The sequence below is a fragment of the Microtus pennsylvanicus genome, chromosome 1 (genome assembly GCF_037038515.1).
Source record: "Microtus pennsylvanicus isolate mMicPen1 chromosome 1, mMicPen1.hap1, whole genome shotgun sequence".
Classification (NCBI taxonomy): domain Eukaryota; kingdom Metazoa; phylum Chordata; class Mammalia; order Rodentia; family Cricetidae; genus Microtus; species Microtus pennsylvanicus.
Genome location: NC_134579.1, coordinates 133,916,333 through 133,936,742, shown reverse-complemented (window position 1 = coordinate 133,936,742; position 20,410 = coordinate 133,916,333). Strand labels below are relative to the sequence as shown.

The following is a 20,410-nucleotide window of genomic DNA, read 5'->3' as shown; positions in this document are numbered from 1 at the left end:
GAGGGGCTGGAGAGATGGCACAGCAGTTAAGGGCACATACTGATTTTGCAGTGGATTTGAGTTTAGTTCCCAGCACCCAGCTTAGGCAGCTCACAACCACCTGCAGCTCCAGCCCCAGGAGCACTGACCACCTCTTCTGGCCTCCGTGGGTATACATACAGACGAGCAGGCAAGCACACAGACATATAAAAGCAAACCAATCCTTTAAAAATTCAACTCTGGGCTCCTTCAGTGCAGACCTGGTGCCTCTTTTGTGAAGCGGCAGCTGAGGCGACTCCTGCATTCGCCATGGCTGACGAGACACCCAAGGAAGGAGTCAAGACCGAGAACAATGAACATATTAATTTGAAGGTGGCAGGGCAGGATGGCTCTGGGGTGCAGTTTAAAATTAAGAGGCATGCACCACTTAGTAAACTAGTGAAAGCCTATTGTGAACGACAGGGTTTGTCAATGAGGCAGACCAGATTCCGGTTTGATGGGCAGCCAATCAGTGAAACAGACACACCCGCACAGTTGGAAATGGAGGATGAAGATACGATTGATGTGTTCCAGCAGCAGACAGGAGGTGTCTACTAAAAAGGGAACCTGCTACTTTGCTCCAGAATTGTGTTATAGACCAAGAATACATTGGCAATTAGAAAGCCGCAGTTTGGCTCCACCACATCCTGACTACTACACTATAGTTTTCTCTATTCTTTCATTTCCCTGTCCCCATTTCTTTATTGTACATAAAGGAACTGGTGTGTGTGCACAAGCATATTGTGCTTTTCTTTCTTTTTTCATTTTTAAACTAAATGACCCATGTTCTGTTTTGATTGACAGCAGATGGAGGTGGTCTGGGGGAAAGTACTGGTTCTGTGAAAATATCCCCCTGCTCCATTAGTGGCACGCGCATCAGCTCTTATCTTTATATTCCAGTAAGTTATTTTGTTCTCAATGTTTTAACAAAAGAACCCAACCACAAAATCCTTGCACACCTTGTTCAATTGGAGAATTTTAATGTTTTTCATTTATCATTGTAAAACCAAGGACAATTTTATAACTTTTTTGTATGTAGCTGTTACATGTAGGGCAATCTGTCTTTAAGTAGGGATAAATTACTCTTGAACAAAATGATCCTAGATAGTTTCCCCTTCAAGTCAAGCATCTTGTTGTTTAAATAAACTTGTTTAAAATGAAAAAAAATTCAACTCTATATTGTATTGTAACACCATCTTACTACATAGCCTGGCTTGACTTCGAGCTCAGATCCTCCTGCCTCAGCGCCCTGAGTGTTTGGATAACTAGAACGCACCACCACACCCAATTTTCTTTTGGTTTGGTTTTAACTTTTCTTTCTCTTCTATTTGTTTGTCTTATTTGATGTATATGAGTGTTTTGCCTGGATGTATGTCTGTATACTGTGCTGGATCCCCTGGAACTGAAGTTACGGATGGTTTGACCTGTGCCACTGCCATGGGTGCTGGGAACCCAGGTCCTCTGCCTGAGCAGCTAGTGCTCTTAATCACTTAGCCATCTCTCCAGCCCCTTAACCTTTCTTAACTGGGTCTCTTCCTGTGCTTTTATTGCTAAAGCAATCACTGGTTCAGCGTGCTGCTTTTGTTCCGGCAGACGCTAAATGAGGCAGCAACAAGGACATCCTTTCTAGATTATCTCCCAAACTAGCAGGGCTCAAGACCAGTGGTTCTCAGCCTGTGGGTCAGACCTCTTTGTGGGGTCAAATGACCCTTTCCCTGGGGTGGCATATCTGGTATCCTGTGTATCTGATATTTACGATTCATAACAGCAGCAAGATTACAGTTATAAAGCAGCGACCAAATAATTTTATGGTTTGGGGTAACCACAGCATGAGGGGCTTATTAAAGGGCCGCAGCATTAGGAAGGTTGAAAACCACAAAAGCAGCCTTAAGGGAAGTTGAGAACCACAGGCCCAGACTGCAGCTGCTAGGGCAGAGGCTATCCCGCTAACCCTACTTATTGATATGGCTCTTTTCCCAAGGGCAAAGTCCTCAGGATGCCACTTTACCAAGCCAGACCAGCTGGAGCCAGGGTCTGTTGGTAAGGTGTGTCAGGGTGTGCCCACTAGTGTATGCTGTGCTTGTGGGAATTGGAGCAAACGTCCACGCCAGCTGTCTCAAAAGACACTGGTTTATTCTCAGACTCACCTTGCCACGCTGCCCTTGTTTTAACTCCTGGTGTTGGAGTTGAGACAGGGTCTTCTTATGTAGTCCAGCTGGCCTCAGACACACTTTGTAGTTTGAGGTTAGCCACAAACTCATGGTGATCCTCCTGCCTCAGCTTCTGAGAGCTGGGATTGTAAGTATGTGGCACCACACCCGGTGTACAGCCTGAGATTTTACAAGCTGTCCTACCGCTTGTGGGGAAGGGTCTTGACAAAGATGGAACTCTCCTACAGGGCCCCTGGCCCCTAAAACCCCCAAGTCTCACTTGGGTCCTGTGCTCCGAAAGTCCCACATGTCTCCTTACATACAAGTCTGTTGAGCTGCAGTTCAGTCTTGTGTCTGAGCCCGGTCCCTTCATGTCTTTGACCCTGAAAGACTAAGCTGTAGGGGAGCAGGGAAGACCCAGGACCCTGTGCATTGCTAGTGGTTCAAACCAAAGTGTCAGGGTAGCCCAGTGGTGATAGAGTGGCCAAAGACACAGAGCTTGTGACTCAAAACTGGACTCTACAGGTACCAACGAATGGGGAGATTCAAAGAAGCTACTTAAACCTCCCAGGCTCAGATACTCCTGCTCTTCCAACACCGGAGACCATCAGCTTTCGCAGAGAGCAGCCACGTTTGAGTCTTACAATAGGGGTAGGGAAGGGGATGAATTTGCCTTTCTAATAAGTTCCCAAATCCAAATGCTGCTGGCTTCCCGAGCGCCCCCCCCCCAAGGTTATAGAGCAGTAGCAGCTGTTGGGGAGAGGAGACTCTCTGCCCAGTCATGCTGCCTCCAAGTCTTGAAACAATCCAGCTTTTGTGAGACACAGCCCGTGCTGGGATGGATTGTTCAGGGGTGCAGTTGTCTTTGAGTAACTCGATTCACTGAGCTGGGGTCAGATCGTTTGGTCTGTCCTGGCCGCCCTATCGAGGGTGTATAAATGTCTGTCCGCATCTCCCCATAAATAGTCACACACATTTCACAGCCCTTTTCCTGGGGGTCTCAGCCCTTCTCAGCACAGCCCTGTCTTTGTAAAGGGGTTCAGTATACAACTGGGACCTAACATTTGTTTGGAAAGCTGTTTGCTTGAAGTGCAGTGTAGTGGTGAGGGACCTCAGTGCAGCCAACACACACCTGTGAGATGCTAGGTCTATCTATGGTTCCCACCTTAACTGCAAGGGCCACAGAGCAAGGGAGGGTTAGGTAAAGCCAGCAGGGTGCTGGCTGCCAGGAGTGGTGGGGACTGAGGCATATGGGGAGCCTGCATGATCCTTAGATGACATCCAGGCGGCAGACCAGGACGAGTCTGTGGCTTGCCAGTCGTGAGTCAGGATCTTGCCCCCACACAGGGCCCAGCAGAGAGAAAAGAAAAGCTCTGACACAAGATGGCCAATGCCCATGGTGGTTCCTCTTCAATGTCAGTGTGACTCGATTTAGAATCGCCTAGGAGACACACCTCTAGATAGAGCTACGAGGAATTCCCAGAAGGTTTAACCGAGGGGGGACAACCTACCCTGAATGTTAGAGCGTCACACCGTGGGTTGTGGTCCTGGGCTGGATGAAAAGAAACTGCTTCCTGACCGACTGTAATATGAGCAGCCACCTCGGGTTCCCACTGCCGTGCCTTCCCTGCCATGATGGACTGTACTCTCAAACCAGGAGCCAAAATAACTTTAAGCTGCTGGGGTGATGTGAATGAAAACAGTTCCCCATAGGCTCATGGACTTGGACACTTGGTCCCCAGTTGGTGATGCTGTTTGTGGAGGTGATGGAGAGCCTTAGTGGAGCCTTGCCCCACTTCCTGTTCCACTTGCCCCATTTCCTGTGTGTGGAAAACAATGTGACCAGCCAGCTTCCTGCTCCTGCCATCATGTCTGCTGCCAAGTGTCTCTTACCATGATGAACTCTATGCTGGAACCATAAGCCAAAAGAAGCCCTTTCTTGGGGCTAGAGAGATGGCTCAGTGGTTAAGAGCACTCACTGCTCATCTAGAGGACCCAGGTTCAATTCCCAGCACACAAGCCACAGCTCACAATTGCCTGTGACTCCAGTTCAGGGGGGATTTGATGGCCTCTTCTGACTCTGCAGACCCCACATACACACATGTAAAACACACATACTCATAAAATGAAGATGAATAAAGCTTTAAAAACAAATAAAAGAACAAACCCTTTTTTCTCTAAGTTGCTTTTGGTCATGAGATTCTCTCACAGTTACAGAAACGTAACTACCAAAGTTGTTTTTGCCTAGTATTTTGTTGCTGTCATGAGAAAAATAACTGATATACCCCTTTCCTCCAAAGGATGGGTCTAGACTGGTATGTGACATTAGGACATTTATTTTATGTCCCTTTTGTACAGGTCCCAGGGCCAGGTAGGGGAACAGGAGACAAGGAAAGGGACTGCAATAAATAACATGGACAGACAGAACGCCCCTCTAAACAGCTGAGGTTAAAAGGGGGGTAGAGGGGAGCTGTAATATGGGCATGGTATGTTGACATGGAGGAACAGCTGGGAAGGAGGGGGAGGCCAGACCCCCAGGACCTCACTATCTCCTGCCCTGCCCCTTCCTGCCCTCACCCCTACCACTTTCAAGAGGAAGGGAGCCCACAGCCAGTGGGGGCCAGCGAAGGTCCTGATGAGGGGGTGAGCCACAGGGCCAGCCCCCCAGCTTCACTTGACTCGGATTTCGGCGTACTCAGCCAGTTCCTCTGTCAGGGTGTAGCTGTCCTTGGTGGGCTGTTTACCCAGGTCTGAGTGGGAATAACTGAGGTCCAGCTCTGGGGGCTCCCCCCGAAGGCCCAGCAGCCTCCTCCCAGATCCCAGGCGCCTCTTGCTCTATGGAGGGGAGAAGATAGCCATCAGCAGAGTTCTTTCTGACTTCCCCATGCAAAGCCTGGGGCGCTGGCACCCCTTTCTGCAGGGCCACCAGCTCAGGGAGTTCCACAGTCACAGAGTCCCATTCAGGTTAGGGGCCTTTGCAAGCACTGGCACCTACTAACACCGCTATCTTCTGATTGCGAACCTTGACATTCGCCTAGGAATTCCAGGCTCCAGGAAGCCCTCTTTGAGAAAGTAACCTTAGGGTGCAGGATTTAACCCAGAACACCTCTCTAGATTATATCTTGGTGGGACCACCCTTATGGGAAGTTTCCAAGTTGCCTGGTTCAATAAATATTTATCTCTGTGGATGTGGCATGAGGTCTCCTCATTGAGGAGATCCTGAGGGTGTGACCCCCCCCCACTTCCCCAGCTCTCTACTCCCACCCCATCAGCATCTAGACACACAGTAGGACAGTGGCCACAGACAGAAAAAAGGAAAACAGCGGAGGGACAGACTAGACAAGGCCAGGGCTGCTGAGCGAGGCTGGGATTAACCAAAGAGCGCCACAGATGCCTGACTGGTACACACACACAAGCACACCAGCCCCAAGTCCCGGCTAGGGCCCAGAGGCTGACACACTGAGGCCCCTGGAACCTACCTCCTGGGGCTCTCAGTGACTTTCCCGGGTAGAGACCTCTCTGGACTATTGAAGAAGGAAATGAAGTCACAGGCACAGGCCGGGAGGGCGAGGCTACCCAGGCCCCACCTCTCCAGCCCTCTGGAGCCTCCAAGGTACCTCCTCCAAACCAGCCCTCCAAACACCCGCCCATGAGGCTGGCCTCCCTTCTGCTCTGACTTCACCGCCCCCCCTTCCCCCCCAGCCCCAACCTTGGCAACCTTGACATTATGACATTCCGTAGCTAACCAGGAGCCACAGCGGTGTGGCTCTCACCTCATACTTATCAGGTGCCCCAGAGATTCGGAATTCGGGGGTGTACAGGACGTGAGGGTTGTCCCCCGCCGAGAAGCTGGGGTTCTCTGTGACGTTCTTTCTGCAGGGAGGCGTGACACATCAGTTTTACTGGGGACTCCTGGGTCACCCTCTCCCCACACTCGAGTGCCTCCCTTTCTAGCTGCTTCCAGGGTGCCTGGGCTTGCTCACAGGCGGAGAGCTTCAAACAGGCCAGGAGGTTGCAGCATACAACATGGCTGAGCATCCGGGGGAGACTTCCCAGTACAGCATCTGTTCTGCCCACGCACACAGAACTACCTGGCTTGCTCATCCCAGCCTCCCACAGTCTCCCCCGACCCTACCTGGAGTCTCCACATCTCCAGACCAGCGTACTCACTTTCTGCGTGTCTGGGTGATATAGCACACAATGGCGATCAGGATGGCAAAGGCGACCACGGCACCCACGGGCCCGATTTTGGCCCACATCAGTCGGTCTAGGCACAGAGAAGGGGCAAGAACTCTCAGGCCCATGGATAGACCTGAGGATGCCTGGGAGTCAGAGACCAAACTTTTAGGCAGCCTCTGCTCACCGGATACAAAGTGAGCTTTCTTAGTACTGGTGTTTGAACTCCATGTCCACCCAAGTATTAAGCAAATGCTTGCTCCTTGGGCCCCAACCCTTCACTGGGGGATTCTAGGCAGGGGCTCTACCACTGAGCCAAGCCCTCAGCCCTTCACTAGGGGATTCTAGGCACATGCTCTACCCCCTAGCCACTTGCAATCTTAGTAAGTTGCCTAAGCAAGCTTAGAACTCATAATCCTTTGACTCAGCCTCCCAATAGCTGGGGTGACAAGTCTGGATAACATCTTTTGCTGTTTTATCAGTCTACATGATTGGCCCATGGTTAGCGGCCTGATCATCAGCAGGAATTGGAGTGGGGCAGATCCAAGAGGCCCCGCCCTGTGGCTCCCACTCCCAGATCACATCACTCACGTGCTCCCTGGAAGGGCAGCTCTAGGCTCTGGGTGCCGTAGAGGTTCCTGGAGGTGCAAATGACCCGGGGTGGGGCCTGGGCCTGCCCCCGTAGCGTAAGGATGCTGGTGAGTAGGAGGCCGCTGCGTTCCGAATACACGAACTCCCTCTCCGTCTCATTCACAGTCACGTTCCGGGAAGGCAACTCAAATGCCACGGAGGGTTCTGGGTTCGATTTCACCACACACAGGCACTGCACTGTGTCTCTGGCCGCGGCACAGTGGGACTCCAGAAGGATTATGGGAGCAACTGCAAGATTAAAAACCAAGGCTGAGGGTGAGACCAGGCCTCCAGAATGCCTTGGTAGGGGCAAGTCCAGGGTGTCCAGAGGTGGGCGGGCTAGCTCTGTGTAGTCCTGGCCTAGAAACATGGACTCCCAATCCCTCTGTAACCCTGCCCACTACAAGTTGTCCCTTCAGACTGAACACGATCCAGCAGCAACATGGGATTTCACAGCCCCTGGCAAAGTCCTTAGATTGTCCCGAAGCGCTAAAATACACTAACCAGAGCTGGGTATGATAGTGCATGCCTGCCTTTAATTCCAATACTGGCGAGACAGAGGCAGGTGGACCTCTGTGAGTTCGAGGCCAGCCTGGCCTACTTAGAGAGTTCCAGACCAGCCAGGGCTCTAGAGTGAGACCCTGTCTCAAACAAGCAAGTACACCAGTCTAAACCAACATCCCCACACTGTACACACCATCAGGCCTCCTGTGCTCGATGACAGTCATGGGGAGATTTAAGAGAGAGATAGAGAGTCGAGTCTGAAATGGCAGGCACCTCAGAAGGATACTCGTTTCTCACTCTGCACTCGATGGGGGTCATAGCCCCCTCCCCCGCACACAAGTTCTCCTAATAGATACCTTACATGGACCACCATAAAATCCAATATGGGAATCTGGACCCATATTAGCCCGGGTGTTTGAGATATTCCCTGTGAGACCCTCCTGCCTCTACCTTTGACCTTTGAGGTGACTCCAGCCTTGGTAAGGGGACAGAATAGCCATGTTCTCCCACCTGCGCCATCTCTAACTTTGGCCATGGACTCTCATCATGGTTGGGGGGTGAAGTTTTCCAAAAGGGACCTATGGGCTCTGGCCATTTGACCCCTCCAAGCTACAGCGTCCTTCGGCAGCTTTCCTCCCTCTCCCCTGGCCCTGATGATGCTCTCCAACTTGCTTCCTCACCTGGAGACTCCTTGAATCCCCATCCCCTTTCTCATTACCACCAACAACCCTCTCCTCCCAGGCTTACATGGTTGAGCCTTGCTTCCATAGCTCTGATTCCACATTTAGTCTAGGGTGTTTTTTTTTTCCTTTCATTTTTTCAGAATAGAAGTTATACTAGAACATTGAGTAATGCTTTTTACTTGTTTGTTTTCATTTTGTTTTGTTTTGAGACAGAGCCTTGTTATGGAACTCTGAATAGCCTGGAACTCGCTGTGGTTTTACATCTCCCAAGTGCTGGGATTGCCAGGCTTGTGTCACCATGACCAGTTAAATGATGCAGTTAAATGAACTCTGTGAGTTCGAGGCCAGCCTGGTCTACAGAGCTAGTTCCAGGACAGGCTCCAAAGCCACAGAGAAACCCTGTCGAGGAAAACAAAACAAACAAAAAAGAACGAATACTAGAGGTCACCAATTGGCCACCAAGTCCCCGGACTCCTCCTGTCTCTGCTTCCAGTAGTAAGATTGCAGGAGCCTGCCTTGGCTTTCTTCTTCTTCTTCTTCTTCTTCTTCTTCTTCTTCTTCTTCTTCTTCTTTCATGATGCATGTGATTTGAACTCAGGTCCTCACGCTTGTACAGAAAGCATATAACACACCAAGCCATCTCCCCGGCCCCTAAAGTATGCTTTTAAAACTATGCTCATCCAGGGCCTGGAGAGATGACTCAGTTAAGAGCAATGGCTGCTCTTCTAGAGGTCCTGGGTCCAATTTCCAGCACCCGCACAACAGCTCATAACTGTCTGTAACTCAAGTTCCAGGCCATCCAGTACCCTCACACATACGTACATACATGTAGCAACCAATGTACATCAAATAAAAATAAAATAAGTCATTAACAAAAGCCAAAGAATTAGAAAAAGAAAAAACTATGTTCATCTGTCATGAACTATCTGACACCTCTCTGCTGGTTCTAGACCAAGTGCTGGTACTGAGTGACTTCTGACCCAAATCTGTTCACACAGGCAAAAGACCTTCTGCTCACTGACTCCGCCCATTCCCAAACCTAGAGGACCAGCACCCGCACAACAGCTCATAACTGTCTGTAACTCAAGAAGAGTAGGCCAGTAACAGCAATGGGCAGAAAGTCACAGGAGCAGATGGATCTGCACCGGAGACTGGTCCTTCCAGCTGGAGCCTCACTGCGCATGTCTCTAAGCCTGCAATGCTACAGCCAAGCCCGGTCCACACTCTGCTCGCTGTAGTGCTGATCAACAGCTCAGCCCAGAGGAAATGAGTGACACTGAACCTGAACTAAAGGAACGTTTCTGAAATGCTGGCGTTCGGGACATCACAGCCAACACGCTGCCGACAAGTGCCCACTCCGGACGCCAGAGTGCCGGCACCCTAACAGTGTGTGTGTTCACTATCTTTTCGGCTCCTCAAAAGTTTCAGAATAACTGTATGAGCCTTGGGGGTGCGTGGCTTTGGCAACGCAATTCTGCCATCTACTGGCTGTGTGTGGCCAGGGAGCCTTCGAGATGGGAAAGTAAAGATGGAGGGGGAACTTAGGTGTCAGGGTTTGGGTTTTTGAGTCAGAATCCTGGGTACCCCAGTGTGATAGCGGTCAGCACTGTGGAATTACCTGGGCAGGAGTCTCAGTGAGGGCCTGTCTAGAGTAGGCTGGCCTGTGGGCATGACTCGAAAGCGAACAACATCGGTTCAAGGGGTCATCCATGCCCTGACACACACTGAATGAACAGCAGAGAGAGAACTGAGCTTGGCGTTAACTCTTCGCTCTCTGCTCTTGACTCTGGATGTGTCGGGACCAGTTCCTTCAAGTTCCTGTTAACATGATAGCCCCGCAATGACCGGCTGTAGCCTGGAAACACAAGCTAAACAAACATGTCTCCCCTAACTTGCTTTCAGGAGAGTATTGTATCAACACACACACACACACACACACACACACACACACACACACACACTAAGATATCCAGGCTGGCCTCAGGCTCCCTAGGTAGCCAAGGGTAACTTCTGATTCTTCTCCCTCCACCTCCTGACTGCTGGAATTGGGGGTGGTATGCCAACCTACCTGGCTTATGCAGCACTGGGGATGCAACCCAGGGCTTCATACATGCTCACTAAGTGTGCTACCAATGGAGCTACATCCCCAGTCCCTGGAGAAGAAGAGGTGCTGTTTGCTCACAAGAGGCTATGGGACTCCAAAGACAGGTAAGCGAATGAGCAGGTATGAAGTTCTTAGCATCCCAGCCAAGTGCTCACATCTGTATAGATAAAGCATCTAGCAGAGGAAGCATGCAAAGCTTTGGCTGCAGTCCCAGGCTTGAGTCCCGAGGAAGAGCCAATGGGACAAGACAGTGATATCTAGGAATGCATTGGACACATTCCTTTCATCCTCAGTCATCTTAGCTATGAGGTGTTTTTGTTGTCTCTTTTTGCAGAAGGAGCTTTGGGCATGGGGGGTGTGGTTCAGTGGTAGAGCCCCTGCCTAGAATCCCCCAGTGGGGGGCTGGGAGCAATTGCTCCACAAGCATTAGGCCCTGGGGTCCGTCCTCAGCACTGTTAAAGAGGTACAGTTTAGAGGTCAGTTCTATAAGTCAGGCAAAGCTGAGAAAGAAACCTGGGAACTGGAACAAGAACATGGCCTCTGGGGGGCTGGAGAGATGGCTCAGAGGTTAAGAGCATTGTCTGCTCTTCCAAAAGTCCTGAGTTCAATTCCCAGCAACCAAATGGTGGCTCACAACCATCTGTGACAGGGTCTAGTGCCCTCTTCTGGCCTGCGGTCATACACATAGACAGAATATTGTATACATAATAAATAAATAAATATTAAAAAAAGAACATGGCCTCTGTTGTTGGGAAATTCTTGGAAAGCAGGAGGAAGAGGTGTCAAACCTGGGATTTGGCTGCTACCTCCTGTAGTGAAGACAGGCATAGGGTTGGGCAGAGTGGGGGAAGCGGTCCTCAGTGAAATCAGGCCAGGTGCTAGTTGGCTGTGTAATAATTACTTTCACTCTCAAGACATTAGCTAATAAGATTGTGGGGGAAAGGGAACACTTCTGCATTGCTGGTGGGAATGCAAGCTGGTACAACCCCTTTGGATGTCAGTGTGGTGATTTCTCAGAAGATTAGGAAACAACCTTCCTCAAGACCCAGTAATACCACTTTTGGGTATATATTCAAAGCATGCTCAATCGCGCCACAAGGACATGTGCTCAACTATGTTCATGGCAGCTTTGTTTGTCATAGCCAGAACCTGGAAACAACCTAAATGCCCCTCGATCAAAGAATGGATAAGAAAAAATGTGGTACATTTACACAATGGAGTACTACACAGCAGAAAAAAATAACGACAGCTTGAATTTTGCAGGAAAATGGATGGAGCTAGAAAACATTATTTTGAGTGAGGTAACCCAGACACAGAAAGACAATTATCACATGTACTCACTCATAGGTGGTTTTTAAACATAAAGCAGAGAAAGCCAGCCTATAAACCACAATCCCAGAGAACTTAGACAACAATGCGGACACTAAGAGAGACTCACATAGATCTAATCTACATGAGAACTAGAAAGTAGAAAAAGACAAGATCTCCTGAGTAAATTGGGAGCATGGGGACCTTGGGGGAGGATTGAAGGGGGGAGGGGAGAGGCAGGGAGGGGAGCAGAGAAAAATGTAGAGCTCAATAAATATCAATAAAAAAAAAGAGGAGCCGGGCGTTGGTGGCGCACGCCTTTAATCCCAGCACTCGGGAGGCAGAGGCAGGCGGATCTCTGTGAGTTCGAGACCAGCCTGGTCTACAGAGCTAGTTCCAGGACAGGCTCCAAAGCCGCAGAGAAACCCTGTCTCGAAAAAAAAAAAACCCAAAAAAAAGGCATTGGCTTATACATGTGTCCTTAGCATTCCCCTGCCTGTGCTGTGTCTGCTAATAAGCTTGGCGGCTCCCTGTCCCCATCCCCCGCCACTCCAGCGCACATTGCGACAGCTCAGTCGGTGCATGAGCTCAGGGCAGTAGAGCCTAAGCAGCGCAGAGTAGAGCAAGGCTGCCTCGGTCTGATTCTCAAAATCTGCTCCTTCTTAGCTGCATGGCCTTGGGCAAGTGTCCTAATCTCTCCGGGCCTTAGTTTCCTTCTCTGTAAGGTGGGCATCGATGTCATGAAAATGAAATGGGACCCTGCACAAAGCATCTCCAACAATGTCTGGTACCTAGCAATACTCTCCAACGGACAAATTCCAGAGTTACCATTTTAATTGTACAGATGGGCAGTGACCAAAAGATACTGAACCTCGGCTCGCCCTTGGTCAAAAGCTCCTCCCCCTACTCCCAGAATGCAGTTAGCATGGATTCAGCTTTCCTGCCGTTCCCCATCCTTCTCAGGGAGCAGGGTCAGGCAAAGCAGGCCCTGGTGGGATGCATGGGTGCCTCCCAATCACCCAGGTGTCCCCACTGAGCCCTGTGGTGGAAGCCGTGGGGGAGGGGCACTCACACTCCACAGACAGGTTGAAGGCAGTGGCTGTCTGGCCGTACTGGTTCTCAGCCACACACCAGTACTCGCCATCGTCCTCGGGCGTCACTGCAGGGAGTTCCAGCTGCAGCTGACTTTCATAGATGACCGTGGCCAGGATCTGCTTCTCTTTGAAGATGGTGAGAATGGGGTCCGGGTTGCTCTGTGTGGAGCACAGGATGGAGACCGTCTCCCCTTCTACGGCCACCACCGTCCCATTCACTGTGGGCTTCCAAGGTGCATCTGGGGGGAGACAAAATACCAGAACCCATGGGAACTCTTCTATTTGCTGGCCAGTTCCCACCACTAAATGTGACCCGTGACACCTCAGATCTACAGCATCCAGTCCTGGCTGTCTTATTTACATGAATTGCCATTCTGTATGCAGAGAACCTGTCCCTTTTTAATTTTTTTTTAAAAAATGCTGTTTATTTATTCATTTGCTTTTGGGACAGGCTCTTGCCCTAGCTGGCCTTTTACCTCACTATATAGTCCAGGTTGGCCTTGAACTTAGGGCAATTTTCCTGTCTCCACCTCCTGAACATTGGAATTACATTTGTGACCTGGGAGTTTGTCGTTGGATGCTAGCACTACCTACTCCTTCCCAGCAATGCAGACTCGTATCTTAACTCTGGGACTCACTTTTCCCATCTTGAAGATGAGCTTAGGAATTCCAGCTTCATAGAACAGGGGTGAACATCTAGCATAGGATGAGACCCTTACGAGTACCAGGCACTGCCGAGCAAGGCCCTTGTGGGAAGGTGCTGTGTAAGGAAATCAGGCACATTTTCAGCCAGAGGACTTGGGCTTAAAAAACAAATGCTTATGGAGGAGGAATCGGAGGGCCATGGTTCTAAGGAGGATGGGGAAGAAAGGCTTGAGGGAGCTGAGCAGAAGGCGTAGGGGACGCCAGGGCAAAGAGCATGTGTATGAAGCAGCCAGGAAGTGCTGAGTGAACATTGGCTGGCACTGTCTTTATTATCCCCAGCCCTGGGCACTGTGCCCCAATACATATTTGTGAATGAATGAATGAATGAAGACATGCGCGAATGACCTGTGCTTGCTTCCCAGTTGAGTGGCCTGCTCTAACGGTGTCCATCTCTTATCACAACCAGGTCCATGCCATGGGCTGATTGACACCTGGGGTCCCCTCAGTCTTCCCATTAAACTACAACCGGGGCCAGCCAGATGGCTCAGCCAGTAAGGAAGCTTGCAGTCAAGCCTGCTGGATGACCTGAGCTGAATCCCTGGAACCCATATGATAGAAGACCAGGACTGAACCTCCACACGACAGACATCCCGGCATGTACGAGCTACCCACCCCCACGCACACACAAATAAAAATTAAATACATGTTAAAAAAAAACTTTAGCTGCAACTGTCCTTATTTTAAAATGTAAAAAAGCCCCTGGTGTTTAAAGCTGGTCCCTCTGAGAGTGGCACCTTCCCGATGTCTGTTCCCTGAAAGGGTGTATGGGTACCCCGGGTAGGGGGACTCACACATGACGCTCAGCTCCACCGTGCGGTTGTCCTGGCCATAGGCATTCTCTGCCAGGCAGGCATAGACGCCGTCCTCCCCTGGTGTCACCTCCTCCAGATCCAGGTACAGGCTCTCAGCCACTGCCTCCCTCAACACCATCCCATCCCGCATCCAAGTCAACAGAGGCAGCGGGTTGCTGTCAGCCCCACAGAGCAGGCTGACATGGGAGCCCTCAATGGCCTCCACAGACGAATTCATCTCCACAATCACGGGGGGGTCTGAGGCCCGGGATAAGGCAAAAGGTCAGAGTCAGATCCGGACCCCTCCACCAGCCCAGGTCCCACTTTACAGGCCCCTTCATCGGGTCCTGCACCTTGGGACCCACCAACCAGACCTAACTTCACCCCAGACCCTCATCCCTCCCAGCCTGCTCAAACAGCCTGGGTCCCGCCCCAAACCCTACCCTCCAGGTCTCACCCACCAGACAGGTCCCACCCAAATACACCGCCCACCAACAAGGCCCCGCCCTAGTCCACACCCACACAAGCCCCTCTCACATTCTCCCTACCCGGCCACTCCCCGTCCTGTCTCTTCCAGGCCCCGCCCCTGCCCCCACCCGCACCCAGGCTCACACTTGACATCCAGGCTGGCGTAGCCCTCGAACTGCAAGGTGGTATTGGGGAAGGCGGCCTGGCAGCCCAACCGGTGGCCGTTAGCCTCTCTAGTGGGCACGAAGTGTAGCAGCGACACCTGCACCCAGGTGCCTTCATCCTCACGCAGCCGACCCAGCACAGTGGGCTCCCCCAGCCCCTCATGGCCCAGCCAGCTAAGCTCCGGGCGCAGCTCCGGACAGTTGTCTGGCACCATGCAACTGACTTCCACTTCACTTCCGGCCACCACCTCCGGGGGCACCACGATATTGGGAGTGTCTGTGTATGAGGTAGAGAAAAAGGAGGGTTCTGGAAGCAATCTCAGGCTGAAATCATACCCGCCTTATCCGGCTCCACTCCACCCCAGTGCCCCCACAGCTCTCTCTCCCCTGGTGTTGGTCACCGTCCTACCCACACCACGCCGGCCCTAAGCACTTCACAGAGCATATCAGGACCCTAGAATAAAGCTCAACAGTACTAAAAGGGCGCTATTGCTATGTTCACTTTGCCTATGAAGACGCCTAGGCCACAGCTCAGGCAGCATTAAATTGGGCTTCAGACTTTGTCCCCTGCTTTGGTGGCATCTGTGGGTTCTATTTTATTAGATTCCTCTCTGGATTCCTCTCTGTATGCATCCCCTACCTGAGGTGTTGGGTGGGGGAGGGGGAGCAGTTGGCAGGGTGCCGTGCATATGTGTGAGGATATGATATTGTCCTGGCTGGCTTTGTGTCAACTTGAGTCATCTGGGAAGAGGAACCTCAGATGAGAAAATGGCTCTGTCGGATGGATGGGCCTGCAGGTAAGGCTATGAAGCTTTCCCTGATCGATGATTGGTATGGGAGGATTTCGCCACTGTGGGCTGTGGCGTCTTTGGGCAAGCGGGCCTGGAAGGTATGAGAAAAGCTGCCGAGTGTGAGACTGAGGAGGGAGCCAGTAAGCAGCAATCCTCTGTGGTCCCGGCTTCAGGTCCTACCTCCAGGAGGCCTGGAGTCCCTGCTCTGGCTTCATCAACTGTAATACCCTCCGCCCTCCCATGGTGCTTTTGGTCCCTGTGTTTATCACAGCAGTAGAAAGCACATTAAGACAGGTGTATCACAGAGACGGGGAGCTGGCCTGTTTTGTGGGCCTCTGTGCATGATTTGGGTGTGTGATAAACGGATACTCTGCTGTGCTGTGTGTGTGGCGTGGTTCCTTTCTGTGTTAGGGCTACCCACAAAGACCAAATGCTGCTGGAAAACCTAACCTAAGAACTCTAATTAGGGAGGCCTCTCATGGATCGGGCAGTGGGAGTCCCTGAAGCCAGGCAGGGGCCTCTATTTTAATCACCAAACCTGGCCATAGCTGCCAGCAGATGGTTTTCCCTTTTCTTTCTCTCTTTTTCTCCTCCACAGTTTTGAGGCTTGACCTCATGCATGTAGTCAACACTGTACCACAGAGCTACATCCTTGATCTGTGTTGTCAGACTTCGGGGCAGGCACCACTATCCACTGAATTATTTTGTGATCCCACCTGCCTCTCTCTGTCATATTAGGAATAGAACCATGCAAAACCAGTACAAGAATTCAGCCATTAACCCGAAACCTCTGATGTTGGTTTCTATGGCAAACAGTGTGCCTGACAGCTCTGGTCCTGCATCTACCAGCCAGAGATTAGATCTGGTACTGCAAACAGCTCCCAGCCTTCAAACCGTGCACCCCCCGCTGTGCCTGCTGTTCTCGGTTCCACTTCACACGAGGAAACCAAGGCCCAGAAAACTTAATCAAGGTACCCAAAGTCATCCAACCAAAGAGGCATCTACAGGCCTCACCCCTGACCCCAGGTCCCCTCTGTCTTTAGCTCTAGATGTCTCTAGAAGAATAAGAGCAACCTCAGAGGGCAGCCAGACTACTCAAGGCCCAATTTGTTTATGGCTGTCATCCATGTGACCCACGTGGGCATTGGGGTTTGCACCCACTTAAATCAACCTCTTTTGGGTCCTGCATTCAAAACTGGCGGCACAGGGGCTGAGGACGCCCACCTGTTCCTCCCTCTCCCACCCAGCCTTGCTGTAGCCCCTCAGAGCCCACCCAGCGCTGGGGGACTAACTCACTGATGATGTCCAGAACGCTGTGCTCTGAGAAGGTGTACTGGTTGTAGCCGCCCAAGTCCCCACGGAAATAGTACTTGCCCCCCAGCTCGGGGCTGAGTGTGCTGAGAAGCAAGGTGCAGTTACGGAGACCCAGGTCTCCCAACAGACGGCTGCGGCCCTGGAAGCTCTCGTGGACCACTTGTGTGCGGGACTTGAAGACCACGGGTGGGTAGTTCTTAGGGTAGGGACTATTGAAGTACCAGACGCCGTGTACCACAGCCGGTCGGAGCTCATCGGGGAAGTCAAAGCGGCACGGGATGGAGACACATGTGCCCTCGAAGGCTGAGATGGACGAGGGCATCCAGGCACCCCAGTGGCCTCCTCGAGAAGCTATGGGGGGGGAGCACAGAAGCTGAGGGAGAGAGCCCACCCATTATCTCCAACAGTGCCCAACATGGGCCATTGGGCTGGGATGTGGGGGCTGGGACACGTCTCCCCGGCCATTACCTGAGATCATTATCCAAAACAGCGGCAGCGTGGTGAGGAATATCATGGTGTCCAGCAAGTGAGCGAGCTAGGGCTGAAGAAGAACAAGAGTTTTTGGCGTTGTTGTTTGTTTGTTTTTCCGAGACAGTTTCTCCTGGAACTTACTCTGTAGACCAGGCTGCCCTCTAACTCACAGAGAGTCATCTGCCTCTGCCTCCCAAATGCTGGGATTAAAGGTGTGGGCTGCCTCTGCCACCACCACTCAGCTAAGAGTGAGTTTTAAAAGAGCCACAGAAGCCAGGCGGTAGTGGCACAGGCCTTTAATCCCAGAACTCACTATCTCTGTGAGGCCAGCCGATCTACAAAGCTACAAAGAAAACATATCCTGAAAAAAAAAAAAAAAAGACAAGGGCACAAAATGGAGGGCCTGGGCCAAGGCTATCTGCTATTGACATTTATAAATACCAGACCTCACTGCCTAGTTCTACAATGATCCCCCACATTCTGCTAGTCAAAGTGGGGTGCCACAAGCCAAGCTCAGCAAGCTGCCTGAAGTTACCCAGCTCAAGCAGGGGCCCAGACACCTCATTCCTGCCTCCATTTCTCCCCAGATGTCTCTAGAATAATAGGAACAACTGCTCTTCAGTGGGCAGCTGGATCATTTAGGGCTCCGTTTATCCATTCTGATAGCTCAACTCTGGTCTCTTTGAGATAGGTACAATTACTGGTCACCTCCAAAGTCCAGAGGGGTACAAAGCTTGCCCAACGTCACACCACAGTTGGTCTGCAGACTTAGTGGCCAAGCTGTGTTGTCTCTGGGTGGTAGTGGTAGGTTAACAATGATCTAAGCACCATCATCCTGCTTCTCCACCTCTCAGAGAGTTCTAGGCAAAGACAGACCCAATACTCCTTCTGCGGTAAGAAGCGGGTTGTCAGGCTTTAGAAAACATTGGTATTTTAGCCCTTACCTCAGTCTCCCTGAGTTGAGAATATCTCCTGATTCCACTTGAAATGGCCAGTCAGCCTAGAACACTAATCAGACACAAGTTAGGGGGCGAGAGCCCTAGCGCCCATCCCCCTTGCTCTTCCGTGTGTATTATGGGTTGTGTCCTTGTTGTAAGAAGAACCTTGTGGTCTCTGGTACCCCTGGATACCCGGGATGCTCCCACACAGCCTCAAAGATACTGCGCCATAACAACACCCCCACCCACCAAAGCTGGGGTGTGGGAGAACTGAGGGGTGGAGGAAGGGAGTGGTAGTTCTGGGCTTGGGAGAGCAGCGTGTGGTGAGTGGGGTGAAGGAGCAGATGAGGCCTGGGGGTGGCAGGCAGGGACCCGGTACCATCAATGACTCGGTTTCACAACATCAGAATTCTCAGCATGCCGTGTGAATTCCTGCCGCCCTCTCCCACCCGCAGCAGGCCCCGGGTGTCCCCACCCTCACCAGAGGCCAGTGGCCAATACAAAAGGGCCCTGTTCCCTTGGGGGTGTGGGTGCCCCATCCTAGGGACCTCCTGAGGGTAGGTGGGGCATGAGTGAGAACTTGGTCGTTCCTGTTTGAGCTCTACGAGGGGCCAGAAAGGGCCTTGGTTCCCCGCTGCTCTGTGGGTCCTTTGGGATTGGAGCCAGGATGTTGAAGTGGCTGCTTCCCCACCCTGCCTTCCCCCCCCCCACTCCCCGCACCCGGCCTTGACTGCCCTCTTCCCACTGATGCAGATGTTCAGCCAGAAACATGCGAACGCTCGTAGGAAATGTGGCAGCCAGCAAGAACAGACTCACACAATGGCGATTCGCGCGGATACAGCCCCACCTGTTTCTACAAAGAAGAGTCTGTGCACCGGCAATGCAGAGACCACCTGACTGCCCTCGGTCTTCGACATGCACGCCTGGGCAGTCATGGCTCTAACTGTCACGCTCACAAGTCACAAGGACCTGCACACACACTGAGGTGTGACTACAGAGCTCTCCACCTATGGGCACAGCACAGCTGTGGCTGGAAGGACCTGGAGATACCCAGAGGTGAGAACCAACCAATGACTGTCACGGGTGTGCACACAGTGCATTCTCTACTGGGGCAAACTGTGGTCTTGGGGTGTCTCAGCTAGGACAATGATTTGAAGTTTTCTAAAGAAGCTAGTATTTGTAAAACAAACAGATTCCACATCTGTAGGGTTAAATTTCCTGCGGCGAAGCCAGGCAAAGTGACAGCACACCTGTCAACTCAGAACATGGGAAAGGAGGCAGGAGGATCAGAAGTTCAAAACCAGCCTGGGCCCCTTTAGCAAGTTGGAGGTTAGTTAGCCTGGGCTACGCATGGTCCCATTTCAACAAGCAGAAACAAACCCAAGAAAGGGGTGGAGATAGGGGGGAAAAATCACACCTGCAAATCTCTTTAGAGAAGTATAATGAAAAAGAGTCAAGGAGCACTAATATAGAGGGCTCCACGGGGGAGGGGGACACGCACACTCACCCTTTCACCCCCACCGTGGCTTCAAGTGTCTGACGGCTCTGCGACCTTCCCTTCTCCCCCAGCCCAGACCACTCTCCCGTCACTCCCAATTTTGGGAACCCCAGAGGAGCTGGCACTGCGGAAGCCACCTCCATCACGAGGTGTGCCCATGATCGAGGTCCCCTTGTCTCTTCTTCCCAGTGCCCCGTTGCTGTCTCCACCCTGTCTCCATTGAGATCCCAGTCCGTTCCAAAGCGACACCCTGCCCCATTCCAAATGAGTGACCCTCCAGTTCACAGTGACACTCTTCAGCTTCTTGGCATACCTGGCCTTGCTCATGCCCTGGCTGCCAGTGCTCCCGACCCCCTGGGGGCGGTTTGCCCCTCCTTCGCCTTAGCCATCTCTACCTCAGTACTCACTTGGATGGTCTGGCTTCTGCGCCCTCTGCTCCGCTGGCCCAGCTCACACACAGTCCCTTGGCTTCCCAGGGTCTAGGCCCCCACTTGCCAGCCCCTCCTCTCCCCCCCGGGTGCCAGGGGCCGCCTGCCTCCAGGGCCCAGCTCCTCCCTGCCCTCGGGGGAGGGGGGGTACAAAGGGGCCCTTGTCACCACAAAG

The 20,410-nt window shown here is 51.9% G+C and overlaps 2 protein-coding genes across 5 annotated transcripts; one reads left to right on the top strand and one right to left on the bottom strand.

The window, feature by feature from the left end:
* The first annotated feature begins 203 nt into the window (after positions 1-203).
* On the top strand, positions 204-670 carry LOC142857236 (small ubiquitin-related modifier 2-like). The gene has a single exon (XM_075985095.1). The coding sequence runs from the start codon at positions 289-291 to the stop codon at positions 574-576; it is 288 nt and encodes a 95-aa protein (XP_075841210.1). The 5' UTR covers positions 204-288; the 3' UTR covers positions 577-670.
* A 3,814-nt stretch (positions 671-4,484) lies between these two features.
* Mag (myelin associated glycoprotein) lies at positions 4,485-20,300 on the bottom strand. 4 transcript variants are annotated; one of them, XM_075985071.1, is made up of 12 exons: positions 20,215-20,300; positions 18,316-18,379; positions 17,369-17,441; positions 16,883-17,251; positions 14,776-15,072; positions 14,164-14,421; positions 12,646-12,906; positions 6,936-7,223; positions 6,339-6,435; positions 5,942-6,041; positions 5,648-5,692; positions 4,485-5,003 (listed from the first exon to the last, which is right to left on the bottom strand). In XM_075985071.1, exons 3-11 carry the CDS (start codon positions 17,412-17,414, stop codon positions 5,660-5,662), a joined length of 1,749 nt encoding a protein of 582 aa, XP_075841186.1. In that variant the 5' UTR covers positions 17,415-17,441; positions 18,316-18,379; positions 20,215-20,300; the 3' UTR covers positions 4,485-5,003; positions 5,648-5,659. The 4 variants fall into 4 exon arrangements, with proteins under 4 accessions (XP_075841186.1, XP_075841194.1, XP_075841166.1 ...); XM_075985079.1 differs by having other exon boundaries at positions 20,121-20,234; XM_075985051.1 differs by lacking the exon at positions 5,648-5,692 and having other exon boundaries at positions 20,215-20,288.
* Between the last annotated feature and the right edge of the window lie 110 nt (positions 20,301-20,410).